This window comes from Ochlerotatus camptorhynchus, unplaced genomic scaffold (genome assembly GCF_037179485.1).
Source record: "Ochlerotatus camptorhynchus isolate MF236.1 unplaced genomic scaffold, CSIRO-AGI_Acam_v1.1 ptg000312l, whole genome shotgun sequence".
Lineage (NCBI taxonomy): Eukaryota > Metazoa > Arthropoda > Insecta > Diptera > Culicidae > Ochlerotatus > Ochlerotatus camptorhynchus.
This window is the reverse complement of record NW_027040800.1, coordinates 2,084,750-2,102,335: the sequence shown is the minus strand read 5'-3', so window position 1 is coordinate 2,102,335 and position 17,586 is coordinate 2,084,750. Positions and strand designations below refer to the sequence as shown.

General features: G+C 45.4%; 1 protein-coding gene across 4 annotated transcripts in view; it reads right to left on the bottom strand.

Moving 5' to 3' along the window:
- LOC135707424 (uncharacterized) overlaps positions 1 to 17,586 on the bottom strand; it is a 505,282-nt gene that overhangs the window by 61,068 nt on the left and 426,628 nt on the right. For all 4 annotated transcript variants that reach the window (XM_065229240.1, XM_065229243.1, XM_065229242.1 and 1 more), the window contains 4 exons: positions 3,415 to 3,568; positions 2,961 to 3,084; positions 1,649 to 2,894; positions 1,385 to 1,587 (listed from right to left, as the gene is read on the bottom strand). In XM_065229240.1, coding sequence (XP_065085312.1) covers positions 1,385 to 1,587; positions 1,649 to 2,894; positions 2,961 to 3,084; positions 3,415 to 3,568 — 1,727 coding nt within the window. The remainder of the gene's footprint in view (positions 1 to 1,384; positions 1,588 to 1,648; positions 2,895 to 2,960; positions 3,085 to 3,414; positions 3,569 to 17,586) is intronic.

Genomic DNA, 17,586 nt, shown 5'->3' with positions numbered 1-17,586 from the left:
GGAACCTTCTCTAGGAGACCTACCTCCCAACCGATTAGATCGTTGGCAGGAAGTTCAAGAATTCCTTCGTCGGCTCTGGAAGTGCTGGGCCACGGAATACCTGTCCGGGCTGCAGCCAAGAACAAAATGGACCCGCGAAAAGGACAACATCGCTATCGGAACTTTAGTCCTGGTGAAAGACGATGGACTACCACCTCTTAAATGGCGCTATGGCAGAGTGGTTCACATCTTCAGGGGAGACGACGGCAACATCCGTGTCGTCATAGTGAAGACCAAGGACGGAGAGTACAGGCGTACAATTTCCAAAATTTGCGTGCTGCCCATCGACCAGTCATTGCCACTCGCCCCAAGCGACGATGTACTTCGTCTCTTCCATCGCAGTGTTAACATTGCGCACCGACCGGGGGCCCGTGGGCCTCCGGACCTTGTAAGTACGTTTGGTAAATGAATTTTCAAAAAACTTATGGAATTTTAGTCTCGCACCATGCCCGGCTGACGGACCCGTGCTCGGACGTACGAGCACAAGCGCTACGACCCACAACCATAGCGCAGGCAATTCTAATGATGGATGACGATTGATGAAGATATTAAAGGAAGGATGAACGAACGAGGCAGAAGATCGACGGACAAGAAGATCGAAGAACAGCAGATGACCGTTGACCCGATGCAAGCAGCTGACCGATCAGGGTCGCTAACCGCAACCACAGCTGATCGCAAGTTCGGCATTCTCGAACGTAAATATTAAACCGAAGAGTCACATGGTAGGAGACGAAGATACCCGCAATTGAGTAGTTAGCCAATTATAATTAAATAGGGTAGATAGGTTAAAAACTAGGGTTTTTAACGGTGGCCGGCGTATGTTGAAGAATTAGTTGGATAGTGAACCCTATTGAAATAATTCAGCTAGAATAGATTTTTCTCTTTTTCTCCAATGCAACACTTTCGTTGCTTATCAACCTTATCAGCTAGAGTAGGTATCGCAGATGAGCCAAAAGGCCTATTGAAATCGTGTTCCTTCGGTTCTCTACACACTCTCTCTGATACTGATCGTATAGATATATAAGATAGCCAGAAATCAAACAAGTCAGTCAAAAATATAGCTTCAAATCGAACGCATCTACCGTGTTATTCTTACAAAATAACAGGCGAGCAATAAAAAGTCAAGTGACCGTTTTCAAACCCCCCAGTTTCACCGCGTAGTGTTAGTCGCAAATCCAAACACAAATCTTACATCAAATCTGAATCAAATGGTGTGATAACAATTGAAATCCATCCATAAATGAGCAAGTTATAAGCGTTTAAAACCTGACACTATTTCGTCACACGTTTTGATTTGAACCCGGCCCAGTGTATTCCACAGTCCTACGTAAAAATCCCGACTCACCTCGATGAACCCACTTTTGTGGCAGCCATGCTCGCTGAAACCCACCCCGTGCAGCTCCAGCAGTATCAGCTCCCCGAGTGGTGCCACCAGATGCTGGACAAAGTCGATCTCGTACGGTATCGTCTGCGGGTAGTTCAGGTAGAACAAATTCCCGCTCGTCCTGTTGCCCAGATGGATGAACCTCTGCTCCACCGCGGTGCTCACTGGAAAATAAAATCGTCAATACTCAAACTCTTCCCGCGCCCACATCAACGGCGATCTTACGCGCTTTGAACGTAGCACGGAAGCCTTTCCCCCGTGGCAACGGACCGGTCTTGAGCCGCACCACCAACCGTTCACCCTTGCTCAAAAACACCCCGTCGTTGATGTGCTGATCGTCCCGAAACGGTTCGAATGGTCCCTCCGAAATGTCCACGTAAACGATCGCGTCCTGGAGGATGTCGAAGAAGGTGAACTCCAACCAAACCTTCCTCCCGTAGGGGGCCTGGATGATGAAGGTGCAGTCCAGGTTGTTCAGCAGAAAGTGCGGATAGTTCGGACTGCTGATGGAACCCTCTCGGGAGGTTAAGGTTTGCACTGGACACCCGGAGACGTCCACCGTGCTCCAGGTTGCCGAATACCCGCTTCCGGCCACGGAGAAATCGGAGTGAAACCGCAAGAACGCTTCGTTCCCACTGGAGATGAAGTTGAAGCGCGTCATGTTGGAGTCGTGCGTTCCACACCACCGGACGTACGGCAGGAACGAAGGGTCCGTTTCTTCGATCGTCGGTCCGACGGCATTGGACTCTAACGTAATACTCTGGGAGCTGTTCTTGACGGTTTTGTAGTTGTCCGAGCTGAGGAACCGCTTCTTGCGATCCTTCAGCTTGGAGTTGATCTTCTCCAGCAGTTTGATGTTGTCCTGCAGCTTCTGCTGGATGTCGTCGTTGGTTGATAGTGATCTCTTCCGGTAGAATTTCTCTTGCTTTGGGGGCGAGGAAGTTTTTTGATCGTAGTAGTAGTCTCCGTTGAGCAACGGGCGGAAGGGTTGGTCACTCATGTAGTCAGCCGACGGGAGGCTATCGGTTCGACCATCCCAGAACATGGCCATTGGCTGCGCATTGGTTCCTGGATTCAACGGAGCATTTGGAAGAATCTGATAGTTCTGAATGCTGACGTAATCGTAGAGGCACTCCTCTTGGAATTCGATGTCGAGTTTTTGGAACTGAATGATGATTCGAGTGCTCTCCGGAGCAACCAACCGTATCCAGTAGTCGGTTTGGGCTGGATACGGACTCGGCGACAGCAGTCGTCCTTCCGTCCCGCTGATCGTCTGATTCTTGGCCATGTTCTCCTCGGCCGTCGGACGGGGCTTCTTGCAGATGTAGCCAGCCCTGGTGGAGCACTTCTGCGTGCTCCAGTGCAAGCCCGATGAAATCATCGGTGTTGGGGAGATCTTCCACTGGAGACCCAAGCAAACGGAAGCCCTCGCTGTAGCAGCCGGCTCCGGCTTCTGACCCGGGAGCCAGCCCTGGAAGGAAAGGGAGATTTATTGTTATTAGCTATCGATTCAATTGGCATCGTATAGCGAACCAACCTCAAACAATAGCTTCGTTCCATCGGCCCACTCCAGCTCTCCCGTTTCGGATAGTTCGCCTCCTACCCAGTACAGCGCCCGGGGGGTGTAGTCCAGGCTATTTCGTATGTTGGACGTAATGAACCTGTTGATGGGGGAAGCAAGCGATGGGATAGTATAATTGAAATATCGTATTTTAATTAACACTTAAGAAAGGAGCATTTCTCGGCGTTCAGAGGGAGGTTGCATGGAATTGAAATGCGAGGAAGTTATTTTTCTCTTTGTTGCAGCATCTTTAAATTGATGGAAGTTATTTGCAGGAGAGTGAAATTTTGCCTTTCCCGCTAACCAAATGATACCAATTTGTGGAACTACCAACAAAGTCCAGCTTTATAGCCACAATTCCCTTCCTTCCATCCCATTAAAGATTTACCAGTTAATCCAGTCAGCTATCCATTCCGTTCGGAAAACCTACCTCTGCTCGTCGGTGGTTGAAATTGACGCCAGCTGTGCTCCGATTCCCCGGCAAACCTGTTGGGCCGTTATCCAGTCCACTTCCGGGTAGGAGATGAATAAATAACAGGATGCGTTGTATGCCTTGAAGCGCTCGTCGTAGCACTCGGATATCACTGCCGGATCGATTGGGATGCAGCGGCGACGACGAGTCATGAAACGGGAAAACCTCAATCAATTTTCAATGCGGTGACCAAATGCAATGTTCTAGAGTTCGGAAAGTAGAGCATTAAGCGTGCCGACACGTAAAGAAGAGTCTGTTCAATTCAGGCGAGCCACATCGATAGCCGAACATATTTACATACAGGCACGCAAACACACACACACACACAAACGAACATATAATTATGCACAGATATACAACTAGCAGGTAACTGAGCAGAACACATAGAACACCGAAAGCGACTACTAGGTACCTAATTACGAACTCAACGGATTTGAATCTGGTTCACTTTTTGCTCTATTGGCAGTCATCCAGCAGGAGCTAACTCGCAAAAACATCAACTCAAATTACCAATCTCTCTGCACGCTTTGTTTGTTCCATTATTCAAAGTTAATCAATTTATAACTTCCAGCAGAAAAGGGAGGAAAACACGCATTTCCAGGTCAACAACAAATCAACTCGATTCGGCTTAGTCTCGAGCCGGCATGGAGGTGCCAATTGTTGCAAGCTTTCTACTTCCTGCGTCGAGAGCGTTCGAGAGATGTGTGAAAGGATGAGCCAGGCTAATAAATTCAAATCCGGATAATTAATTCCTTCTCCCACCCCGCGCCCCGAACCGTTTGCGAGCCGGGTGGCATTTGAGTATATGTGCTTGGGATCGGATGTTCCGGATGAGATGTTTGGGCTAATGGTTGACTTTGGACAAATGGGAGGAGATTTGTCTTTCTGGGAAACGTATTTGCGGTTAGTCAAATTGCTTGGTGAAAGGATTTTATTGTTTAATGCCCAACAAAGGTTGCCCCGCAAATAAGTATTCATTAGTAACCATATGATGTTTTATGGCTGTGATCCTGGTTAGAGACCTATAGTTGCCGAAATTTAATAGCAAACATAGCAGTAATTATTTCTTTGCATTACTAGTGGGTTTTCATAACCAATTTGGGTGCATCGTCCAACATCGGTTATGCACATTTTTGGAATATTCCGCTCTATTCTACGCCCTTAGTTTCTTTCTAGGGCTGTGGAATCGAATTCGGAGTCGGACGATTTTTCGAGCAAAAGGAGTCGGAAGATAAGTACTGACTACGACTCACAGGGCTGGAGAGCAGCTCAGAGCGTTAGCACAAAGCAACTTTGTGAATGCATCTCACAACACTCGACAAAGAGCGTGTGGTTCTCCCATCTACTTCGCACACTCTTTTCCACCTAATCTGTGAGAAAGCAATCCACACAATGAGCGGTACACTCCGTGCGCGCAGTGAGCGAATATAATACAACAAGTGCTAATGTCTTTTTTTGAATTCTTTGCAGACTTTGCTTACCACGTTTCCCATTGTGCAAACCTACACTGAGTGGCGCTCTTTGCGTCGGAGCCGTCGGAGCGATGGCTACACATTGAGCTTTCGTTATTTCTGGGTGTGTGTCTGTCTTCTCTTCTCCGCTGCTTTACACTTGTGCAGGGAGAAAGGCAAGTGTCATAAACCCTACAATATGGGTATTTTCGGAACGAGGACGACGATGCACGGCACAATGTAGCACGCCTCATGGGAGAAGATAAGCTTGTTAGAATGTTCACCGTCCCCAATCCGATGGTGGCATCGCTATACCAACCGGTAGAAACTAACGATTTTAAATTGGCTCACTACTTGACTAGCCTATTGGTCCCAAGCAAATCGATTAACGTACCCCATTTCGTCAAATATCCGCACACCCACCGAGAAGATGGCAGTCGCTAGTGGAAGAAATGAAAAACTACCCCGTAACGCATGGAAAATTCGGTAGATCTGGTTGAGCAGCTAGAAGGGTTTAAGTAGAGACGATGTGACATAAACGTATCAATTGCCGACGCTTTAAGAAGCCTGCGTCGACATCTGGAACGTAGTCGAGCGCCACACAATCACATTGAGGCTTATCTGCTTGTGGCTGAGGTATGCATGGACCAGATTTTCTTGCTCCTGGCGAACGTCTTCATGAGTGACTTTGAAGTCGATGCTGAAAACACAAGATTTACCCACGTGTTTGGAGGCACTACGTAGACGATGCACCAGTGAAAGAACACTATCTACAACAAACTCTTAACCTGCCTAACTCCCGGTACAGTTTAATAATATTCACGGTAGAAAAAGAATAGGATGGGAAATTGCCCTTTCTGGATGATTACCAGAAAGGAGGACAACACCCTGAAAATCGGTATTTATGGCGAACCGACGTCCACCGATCGCTACATTACCTCCGATTCCAACCACTTTGGCGCTCAAAAGCAAGCCGCTTTTCACTCCATGGCACACCGTCTTTACAGCGTACCCATGGATCGCTGAGTGAGTGAGTGAGTGTGTGAAAAATCGCTGATTGTGACTCTCATGAAGTGAAATAAACAGGTTTAATATGTCAAACACATTCTTTGCAACCTCTTCTTGTATGCTACCAATTCAAAATATGATCATGGCATCTAATTATTTCATAATTAAAAAAAAAAAACATTGTTTTAGTTGAAATGAGTATTTGCAACCTTGCCTCTAGCTAAAGGTTTGCTCGCCAAAGGTCTTGTATCCTTGGGTACTCTAAGATGCAATAAAAAAGAAATCCCACCAGAGTTCATCGATAAGAAAAAAAACTAGAGTCTGGCACTGTACTAAATACATGGTTACAGTGAAGAAATGATGCTCACATCTTGGACCGAGCGTAAGGGTAAAACTGTGTTGCTTCTATCGACGGATCGAGAATCGATAGACGACATTGAGAAAAATTCTGAACCATCAACTTCTAAGAAGAGAAATAAATCAACTCTGTCAACTTCCATGAAGGCGAAAGTTAGTATGCAAGTTAATTGCTGTTTCTTATAATAAAAGAAAATATACCCGGGGACACCGGAACATGCCAGGGAGGGCCAATGGGACCGTGGGCTCTCAAAAAGAGCATTACTGGCCGAGTTCAGCAGAATCATAAAGTTTGATATATCGCATAACGTGTTTTGGTTCTTGTGGATAATCGGCCACTTGACCGGGGAACATGCCCGGGAGGGCTAATGTGACCGTCGAGTCTCTTTAAGGTCATTACCGGCCAAGATTTGTCAAATCATGAATTTTGATATGTCGCACGATGGGTTTTGGTTCTTGTTGAGAATTGGCTACTTTCCCGGGGGCACCATAACATTCCCGGGAGGGCTAGTGTGACCATGGACTCTCAATAAGGTTATTACTAGCCAAAATTTGTCAAATCATGAAGTTTGATGTGTCGCACGATGGGTTTTGGTTTTTGATGAGAATTGGCCACTTCCTCGGGGGCACCAGAACATTCCCGGGAGGGCTAGTGTGACCATGGACTCTCAATAAGGCTATTACCAGCCAAGATTTGTCAAATCATGAAATTTGATATGTCGCACGATGGGTTTTAGTTCTTGTTGCGAATTGGCCACTTCCCCGGGGGCACCGGAACATTCCCGGGAGGGCTAGTGTGACTATGGACTCTCAATAAGGCCATTACTGCCCAAAATTTGTCAAATGATGAAGTTTGATATGTCGCACGATGGGTTATGGTTCTTGTTGAGAATTGGCCACTTCCCCGGGGGCACCAGAACATTCCCGGGAGGGCTAGTGTGACCATGGACTCTCAATATGGCCATTACCGGCCAAGATTTGTCAAATCATGAAGTTTGATATGTCGCATGATGGGTTTTGGTTCTTGTTGAGAATTGGCTACTTCCCCGGGGGCACCATAACATTCCCGGGAGGGCTAGTGTGACCATGGACTCTCAATAAGGTTATTACTAGCCAAAATTTGTCAAATCATGAAGTTTGATGTGTCGCACGATGGGTTTTGGTTTTTGATGAGAATTGGCCACTTCCTCGGGGGCACCAGAACATTCCCGGGAGGGCTAGTGTGACCATGGACTCACAATAAAGCTATTACCAGCCAAGATTTGTCAAATCATGAAATTTGATATGTCGCACGATGGGTTTTAGTTCTTGTTGCGAATTGGCCACTTCCCCGGGGGCACCGGAACATTCCCGGGAGGGCTAGTGTGACTATGGACTCTCAATAAGGCCATTACTGCCCAAAATTTGTCAAATGATGAAGTTTGATATGTCGCACGATGGGTTATGGTTCTTGTTGAGAATTGGCCACTTCCCCGGGGGCACCAGAACATTCCCGGGAGGGCTAGTGTGACCATGGACTCTCAATATGGCCATTACCGGCCAAGATTTGTAAAATCATGAAGTTTAATATGTCGCATGATGGGTTTAGGTTCTTGTTGAGAATTGGCCACTTCCCCGGGGCACCAGAACATTTCCGGGATGCCCAATGTGATCGTGGACCGTCGATATAGCTGCCATTGGTCCAATTACATCATATGAGAGAAAAAAAACATGATGTTCATCGTGTGTATACTTATTACAGAACAGTAAAGCCGAATGCAGACCAAAAGTGACCCCAACGGAAACCAGAATGACTCCGGAACCATGTATTGATCCAAATATTTTCAGATAGATTCAAAAATTTCAATAGATTCCCGACAAAATGCAATTCATTGTGAAGAAAAAGATGGAGAAATTATGTTTTTAGAGCTAATTGAATTTTGAAATCTATGCAAATTCAGACGTTAGGCACGCAAAGGTTAATATAGAATGCCTACATTAAATTCAATTGAATTTTCAGTAAACCCATCTTAAAAAAGATAGTTTAGTGCTATTAATCTCCCTATCAAAATTCAAAATATCCGCACTGTAGAGGCACACTCTGTGTTTTCACTGGAGGTACACTTGAGAGCGCTCTCGAGTGTACCTTCAGTGAAAACACATAGTGTGGCTCTACGGTGCGGATATTTTGAATTTTGATAGAGAGATTAATAGCACAAAACTATATATTTAGATGGGTTAACTGAAAATTCAAGTGGATTTAGCGTAAGCATTCCATTTAAAAAAGTAATGAAAAAGACTCAAAAGAGCGATCCATCACTGCCTATCGAGCATAGTAGGCAAACTGACTCTGTTGCGTGGGAAGTTTTCTTATCGAAAACAGAGTTGATAAACGAGAGAAAATTTTCGCAACCCAGGTGAAGTCAACCGAGGTGTAAACAAAAACAAAGGTTGCCAAAAAAATACCCATTGATCGACATCAGTGTTGCAAGCTTCACTCAGCGTAACTCTACTATAATCAAATCTCGCGACAAGGTCTTCAGGTAGTACACAGGAGCGACAGCACTTTGCGTAACCTGTTGTGTAACCTGAATGATAAGGTTTCACCGGATGAACAGCCTGGAAGTTATCAAATTCCCTACAAGGATTGTTCTTTGGTCTGTATCGGACAAGCGCGCCGCAAAGTAAAAGTCCACCTAAAGGAGCATAAATATGCTGTAAGCAACAGAAAACCCGATGAATCAGCTGTTGCGGTACACACAATTGGCAAATCAAAGTTGGCACTCGTGGAGAATAGAAGAACTATGAAAGTGATGATGGTTTCAAAATTTTCCACGGGGAGGTATACGAGTGCAATCTTAAAATGCTTTTATTTTGCAAATGGAGCATTTTATTTAAATCTGAGGAGTAGAATGCCTACTGCCAAATCATTCCACTGAGCTTCAAAGCTTGTGAGCGAAGGGGGACAAAATGAGAGTGAGGTTTGCTGCCATTCATGTTTTCTATCACACACTCTTAAGCTGGGTTTAGACAGGGCAAGTCAATTGATCAAGTCAGTTGAATTGAACTGACTTGAACGCGAATTGAACGTGTAAACCATGCCATTCAACTGACTTGATCAACTCACTTGAATTGAAAAAAGTTGAACCAGGCTCAACTTTTCAAGCCAATTGAATTCAACTGAGTTGATCATTTGACTTGCCTAGTCTAAACCCAGCTTTACTCTCACTCTGGGTGAACTCTGAGTTTCCTGCGTCGAGCAAAATAAAAATTAATAGGTGTCTCGAAAAGCGCACCTCGCGTCAAATCATCCTCTCGCTGAAGTTCACTCTCCCTTGAGGAGTTTTTGTTTACTTCTTCCATATTCCTGCCGCCACTCACTCGAGGTGAGGGCTGGCTAAACTCGCAGGACAAGAGTGTTTTAAAACCTCCAGTGAGTTTGAGGTGTTTCAACAAGCCTGAAGCTCCCACACCTGGACCCTACCTATCCGACCCATCAACGCATAGACCGGGGACCAACGGCTCTACTTCCCTTCCAAAGGAAGGCGTGATCAGAGATTTTATGCCTCAGAAAATACCGGCGGCACCGACTGGGGTGCCAATACCAGAACGCCATATTCCAGTATGCTTTGCATCAGAGAGCAATACAATGTTTTTAGGCAATAGACATCCTTAAACTGTTGCGTGTTGCGTTTGATGGATCCCAGTATCGTGTAAACTTTGGCGGTAGTTGCTGCTACATGCTCGGTAAATTCCAGCTTACCGAATTATCCGAAATATCTTTGATTGATGACACTCGGCTGACTTTTAAAGCATTCATTTTGTAATCAAAGATAGCAGTAGTCCTTGATCGGTTGAATGAAATAACGTTACATTTACGAATATTCACTTCCATTCCGTTGAATGAGCACCATCCAAGAAGAACGTAGGTATACAATTGATACAATTGATCATTTTGTCAAGCTTCTGCATTCATGTTCCATCAGATGTCACAGCTGTTGTTTGCGGTGACATCTATCGGTAACTAGACACAATCTGTTTTCCTATAATTGTTCACAGAGGACACTGCAGTGCAAAACATGTCTGGTACCTCTATATATGCATTTAGACTATCCTCCTTTTTTACACATTCTGCACACAAAATAGCTCACCCCTCACAGAATTTCCCGCCGAATTTTATGTATGGGGCGGGCATAAAGTATCTTTTGCGCAGAATATGTAAAAAGGGAGGGACTTCAAATGTTAAAGCAAATGCATATATAGAGGTACCAGACATGTTTCGTAGTGTCAGGTACTCTATTTTGTAATCTGTGAAAGGGAAATCACAAATCGAGTGTCAACAAAATACATGGCATGTTGAGAGATTGAGCTCGTGAGAGAGAATTTCTCTCACAAATTTGAACTGGTAGTAAAGCAGGTAAAATCGTATAAGGAAAAATCATTTTTATTTAATTGTAGCTTGTTTAGTATTAATTTCCGGGAAAAAAAAACTGAACGACAAAGCCCATGACTATTTTTTTAGGTTGTCGTTCACTTTTTTTGACCTGAATATGCACCGAATGCGAATTATTCCCACTTATCTCAATTTCTATATGGGGATTTTTATCACTTCCTGCCAGCGGAACAACGCCATCTCTGTGGAAAATGGTCGAACAAAATGATTAATTGGAGGGCACAGCAATCCACCATGGATGCTATTACACAGAAAAAGTTTAGCTCATCAGCGAGCATATACTTTGGTGATTTGATGAGTTGGCAAAGATCGTTCACAAACAGCCTAATGGTCCTTATTGACTTCCTTGGGGGACTCCGTACAAAAGCCCTGGGCTCAGATAGATACGATTCGAGCCATCGAGTAAGCCACTCCGGGAATGCTATGCGTTTGAGTTTTTCCACAGCCAGTAGTGTATGTGGAACTTTGTCGAATGCTTTAGAGAAGTCGACATATACTGCATCGATTTGATAGAGCTTCTTTTGAGGCTATTCACAAGCGAATTGACGTAGCACATCAAGTTGGTTGTTGTTGACCGCTTCCTTGCAAATCCGTGTTGACTCTCTGATATTACATGATCAACGTTACGATGTAGAAAATCATTAACAAGACTTTTCGAAACTTTGGAAAAGCAACTCAAAATGGAAATTCCACGGTAATTTTCAATTTCGTTAACACTACCAGTTTTATGAATGGGAGTGATCGCTGCAGTCTTCCATTCGCTGGGAAAAGTGCCCTCCGCAAGAGATCTATTGAAAATCACAGAGTCGTAGCGTGCCCCATTTGTTTACCTGTGCATCAAGGTTTGTTCGTTAAGCTGGGTTTAGACTGGGCAAGTCAAATGATCAACTCAGTTGAATTCAATTGGCTTGAAAAGTTGAGCCTGGTTCAACTTTTTCAATTCAAGTGAGTTGATTAAGTCAGTTGAATGGCATGGTTTACACGTTCAATTCGCGTTCAAGACAGTTGAATTCAACTGACTTGATCAATTGACTTGCCCTGTCTAAGCCCAGCTTTATAGTTTACCACCACATAGTAGTTTTTGTTTTATTTTTCAATGCTTCATGAATTCGAGGGACATATTCTCAATTTTCTCAGTTCCTATATTAATCACTACCTAACGTAACATTTGAAGGGCCTATCATCTTGTGTAAACAAAACTTGTATGGCCCTTTTCGCGCTAACCGAAGTAGGAGGAATCGCAAGACTTAACTAACTCTCGTTTTTATCACAAGGCTAACTCTTTCGACTGAAGTGTAATAAAGAATATCCATCAAACACTCCCGAAAATATTTTTTGATACAAAACAGTGTCTGAATCTAGAGAAAATTCATGAAGTTCCCCGGGGAAGCAAACTTGAATTAATCAACTCTTTATTCATCAGCACAACACTATCAGAATGAACGAGCGGAAGCTCATAAGTTTTGACAGGCGCACTTGTGCAACCATCGGTAATTGAGAGATTTACAACTGACAAGAGAGTGAGAGCGAGCTTTTGCGCTCTGTTTCACCATTACTCTCATTACCTGCAATCATATATCCAAGTGCACAGCGAGAAATGCACGCTGTAGGCACCCATACATCACAAATGTTCTTCTAATTTAAACTCACACATTCAAACCGGTCTGCCGGTATGATACACGTCCAAAGCGTATAAGACTGCTGTTTCCGTGTTGCTCCCGTTTGACGCGTGACTGTTGAAAGTTTCAATTACAACTAGTGGTGCAAACCGCCATGTATAGTGGAATTTTTTGGTATGTTTCAAGAGGTGATAGAAGGTCTGCTTGACTTACATCAGGAACCATTCACAAGCGGGTGGCAGCTACCCAAAAAAAGCTCGCTCTTAGGTGCACTATTTAACGAGTTTTGTCATGGTAGTGATATCGACATGCTTAGAAATGCATTAGGGATTAGGCAGACCATCTGAACTCAATTTAGTCCTTTTTGGAGCAAACCACGGTCGAAGTTTTAATTGAGCCACACCATAAAATGGTGTATTCATTGTCACTTGTGGTCTGGAGTAAAGAAGTACAGCTATAAAAATCTAAACGCATTTTTTCAAATTATTTACACCTGTGTCGTGCACAGGTTGCACATGTGGACGCGGCGCCACTGGAAAATCATACTCACAGGCAGTGTTGGACAAATATCAAAAAATCAAATCTCACCAATGCCCAACGTCACGCTAGATTTTCGTAGACAAAAATCTAAGAGGAAGAGGTGACAATTGGATTCTTCCTCTTTTATTTCTATCTATATCTCTATTGTTCGGACCCTTCAAGAACGCACCATGGACACCCGTTTTGCTGCAAACTTCTGTTTCTTGACTTCGTTATAAAGTCTCGCTTATGGCCGTGGAATTGTCGAGAAACGTTATTGAAAAGAAAACACTCGCGATCAAAATGTAAAAGAAAAGAGAGGCTTTATTACAACAAAAATGTAAACTATATTTTTCTAATTTTACGACAACGGTGACCGATCGACTTGGCGTTTTTATTGGTACTGACGGTCTGGTACCTCCGAAGGATTTTACAATGCGGTCGGACAACTTATCGAAGAACAGGCTGTGTCAGGTCTTGAAGCTACCAAGGAAAGGCACTAGCGTGCCAATATCAGGAGTCGGTAGCGCGCGGATTCAGACAAACAGTTCTGTGTCTGCAACTATTATTTCGCGTATAACGGACTATGCGGTTCCGATGAGTTTCTTGGTGCTGAAGAAGGTGACGGATGATCAGCCATCGACGACTATTCCGATCGGTAGTTGGAATCTCCCCTCTGATATGGTCCTGGCGGACCCTGGTTTCAACAAACAGGCTCCAATAGACATTCTACTGGGTTTGGAGTATTTCTACGAGTTCCTGTTATTGAATGGAGGTCGGATCCAAATTCAGCGGATAGGTGAGGGTCTACCGCTCTTCGTTAATACCGTATTTGGGTGGATAGCAGCTGGCAAGGCGGATTTGGGCAGTCTGAACCCAGTTCCATGCTGCCACGTGTCGGTTGACCCGACTCTAGGTGAGAAGATCGAACGGTTCTGGAAAATTGAAGAGATGCCAGATGTACCACGGCGGACCAAAGAAGAGCAGGATTGCGAGGAGCACTTTGAAGCTACTTTCTCTAGAGATACCACGGGGAGGTACGTTGTGCGTCTGCCAAAACGAATGGGATTTGAGCGGATGGTCGGTGAATCAAAGGATATGGCTGTGCGAAGACTGGTGCAACTAGAACGGCGGTTGGACAAGAACGAGGAATTGCGCAGGAGTTACAACGAGGCGATGCAGACGTATTTAGACCAGAAACATATGGTTATGGTACCGGAGGAGGACCTAAAGCGTGATAAACGGCTCTCTTGTTACCTGCCTCATCATCCGGTAATCAAAGAGTCGAGTGCGACCACGAAATTTCGGCCAGTTTTTCGACGGTTCGGCTATAACAACATCCAACTACTCTCTGAATGATGCTTTGATGACGGGTCCAGTGATTCAGGATCCGTTATTCGATCTGGTTCTGCGATTCTGGAAGTACTTTATCGCTTTAGTTGGTGACATTGAGAAGATGCACACTAAAAAAATCTGAATTTTACTGGTGATGTAAACATCCATGCATGCAAACATTCATGCATGTAAACTTCCTTTTCACGTAAACTAGCAGGTTGCAAGAAATGTTGCAAACAAAGGTGGAAAGTTGCATACAATATATGGAATATTGCATGACATGTCTCATAAATTTACACGATTTATAATGTAAACTTGTATGATTTATGACGCTCCATTTATGTGCATCATAGTAACGGAAATTTACACTACTTTTTTTTAGCTGTGTGTACCTGCAGGTGAAGGTACATTTTGATGACGCTGCTCTTCTGCGGATTTTGTGGAGATTTTCGTCAAACGAGCCCATAGCAACTTACGAGATGTCCAGGGTCACGTTTGGTTTGGCGCCATCATCGTTTCTTGCAACGAGGTGTTTGCAGCAGCTAGCGCACGACGAAGGTAGTCAGTTTCCACGAGCGAAAGCGGCGCTTTTGAATGATTTCTACATTGATGATTTTATTGGAGGGGCAGACTCAGAAAGCGAAGCTATATTGTTGCGGCAAGAGTTAGAGCAGTTGATGTCTAAAGGTGGTTTTAGACTACGAAAATGGGTCAGCAACGCCAAGAGTGTGTTGGCGGGTCTAGCCGCAGATGAATTGGGAACTCAATCCTCACTGAATTTCGACCAGGAACTGGTGAAAACCCTAGGAATTAACTGGCAACCAGGGCCAGATTTGTTGGGTGTAGACGTATCGGGTCTCGCTGTAAACGGACAGTGGACAAGGCGCAAGGTTTACTCCGTCATTGCTCAACTATGGGATCCTTGCGGTTTCACGGCTCCAGTCATCTCGTGGGCAAAGATTCACATGCAGCTATTGTGGGTAGCCTCTCAAGGTTGGGACGATCCATTGTCGCAGGACTTAGCTAGTCGCTGGACGGATTTTTATCAGCAGCTGCCCAAACTCTCGGATATCAAAGTGGACCGGCACGCATTCACTAATCATCCAATTCTGATCCAATTTCACGTCTTCTCGGATGCGTCCGAAGCAGCTTACGGCGCGTGTATCTACGCTAGATCCATCAGCCAACTGGGGCAGATAAAGGTGGAACTCTTGGCGGCAAAATCTCGTCCAGCTAGTTTGAAGAAGACTACTCTCGCAAGGTTAGAGTTATGCGGTGCCTTCATAGCAGCAAAACTATATCGTTCGACCGTCAAGGCACTCGGGATGAATGGAACCGAAACTTGGTTCTGGTCAGATTCGACAGTTGTGCTATCGTGGCTGAAGCGGCCATCGTACGTGTGGCCAACATTTGTTGCGAATCGTGTTTCGCATATTCAGGAGCTAACGAAAGGTCACCGATGGAACCATGTCAAGGGCACGGAGAATCCAGCCGATCTTGTGTCTCGGGGAGTAATGCCAAAGGATCTCGTCGATATGCAGCACTGGTTCCATGGGCCACCCTGGTTATCCTTGCTTGATCAACATTGGAATACCGAACAAAACTTGAAGTACAAGGAACCATCGGAGGAGTTGCTGGAGAAAAAGAAGAACGTTTTTGTGGCGGTGGGTTGTCCACAACCTCACCCACTTTTGGATAATTACGCATGCTATTGGAAACTTTTGCGGATTACGGCGTACTGCATAAAATTCATCCGTAGCTGCCGTAAATCATCTACAAAAACTCGGAATGTCAGCGTGAAGGAGCTGCAGGCGGCCAAGTACGCATTGGTACGGTGTGTTCAGCGGGAGCCATTCGCTACGGAGATCAAAGCCCTCGCCAACCATCGACCCGTTCCTGCTCACTCACCCTTGAAGCTGCTCCATCCGTTCCTAGATCAACAAGGCATAATTCGCGTTGGTGGCCGGCTAAATCTCGCCGATGAATCATACGCCGTCCGACACCCTATGATTATCCCTAGTAACCACTCTTTCTCGCGGCAGGTAGCTGTCGCATACCATAACCTGTCGCTCCATTCTGGCCCCCGAATGACGCTCGCTCAAATACGGCAAGAATTTTGGCCCCTACGGGGTAAGGCACTGGCAACTTATACTTTCCGAAACTGCATTCGCTGCTTTCGAAGCAACCCTGTCCCTATATCCCAACCACCTGGTCAACTCCCAAAACCTCGTACAACTCCCACTCGTGCATTTGCGGTCACTGGTGTGGATTATTGTGGTCCCGTCTACCTAAAGCCCGCACATCGTCGAGCAGCTGCGCTAAAAGCCTACATCGCAGTTTTCGTGTGTTTTAGCACGAAAGCGGTCCATCTCGAGCTGGTAGGGGACCTCACCACGGCTGCTTTCATGGCGGCTTTGCGACGATTTGTATCCCGTCGAGGGTTACCTACTGAGATCCACTCGGACAATGGTCTGAACTTCCAAGGGGCTAGCAACCATCTACGAGAGCTTTACGACCTTCTATCCGATCCAGTTGCAACCTCAGAAATCGCTAATGAAACTTCTAAGCGTGGCATCGTTTGGAAATTTATCCCACCAAGAGCACCAAACTTTGGTGGCCTCTGGGAAGCCGCCGTGAAATCTGCCAAGACGTCATTGATCCGAGTCTTGGGCCAACGAAAATTATCGTTCGAAGACATGACCACCATTCTCACCCAGATAGAAGCGGCCATGAATTCTCGTCCGCTTACGCCACTGTCGGAAGATCCTGATGAGCTAGACGTGCTCACTCCCGGACATTTTTTGACTGGATCATCTTTGCTGGCGATTCCCGATCCGGACTACACAGAGGTTCCTACAAACCGGTTACAGCACTACCAGGAACTGCAACAACTAGTACAGCAGCATTGGAAGCGATGGAGGCGAGAGTACATCTCACAGCTGCACAACCAGAATCAACGATTCCCTCAAGCAACCCTGCTGAAGGTGGGTCAAATGGTGGTCCTGAAGGAGGATGGATCCGCAGCCATCGAGTGGCCTCTAGCTCGAATCATTGAAGTCTATCCCGGTCCCGACAGTGTAATCAGGGTAGTGAAGGTACGCACACCGAACGGCGCCATCTATAAACGACAGGCGTCACGTATCTGTTTGCTGCCATTCGAGAAGGCCTTGACTGGGAAGCCCACCAGCACCTGCTATTCTCAACCGTCAGGTGCAACCCCGAAGGATGTAAACGCTGCAAGCCCGGAAAGCGCAACGTAGTTCCTCAGAAGAATACAGTATCATATTGTGAAACTTCCAGCATCTTAATCTTAAGCAGCTTAGTTAAGATTTTTGAATTCATAAATCCCTTAACAGAATTTAGGTGGCCGGCATGTTAGGTACATTACAAAAAACCTTCAGATGCGTTC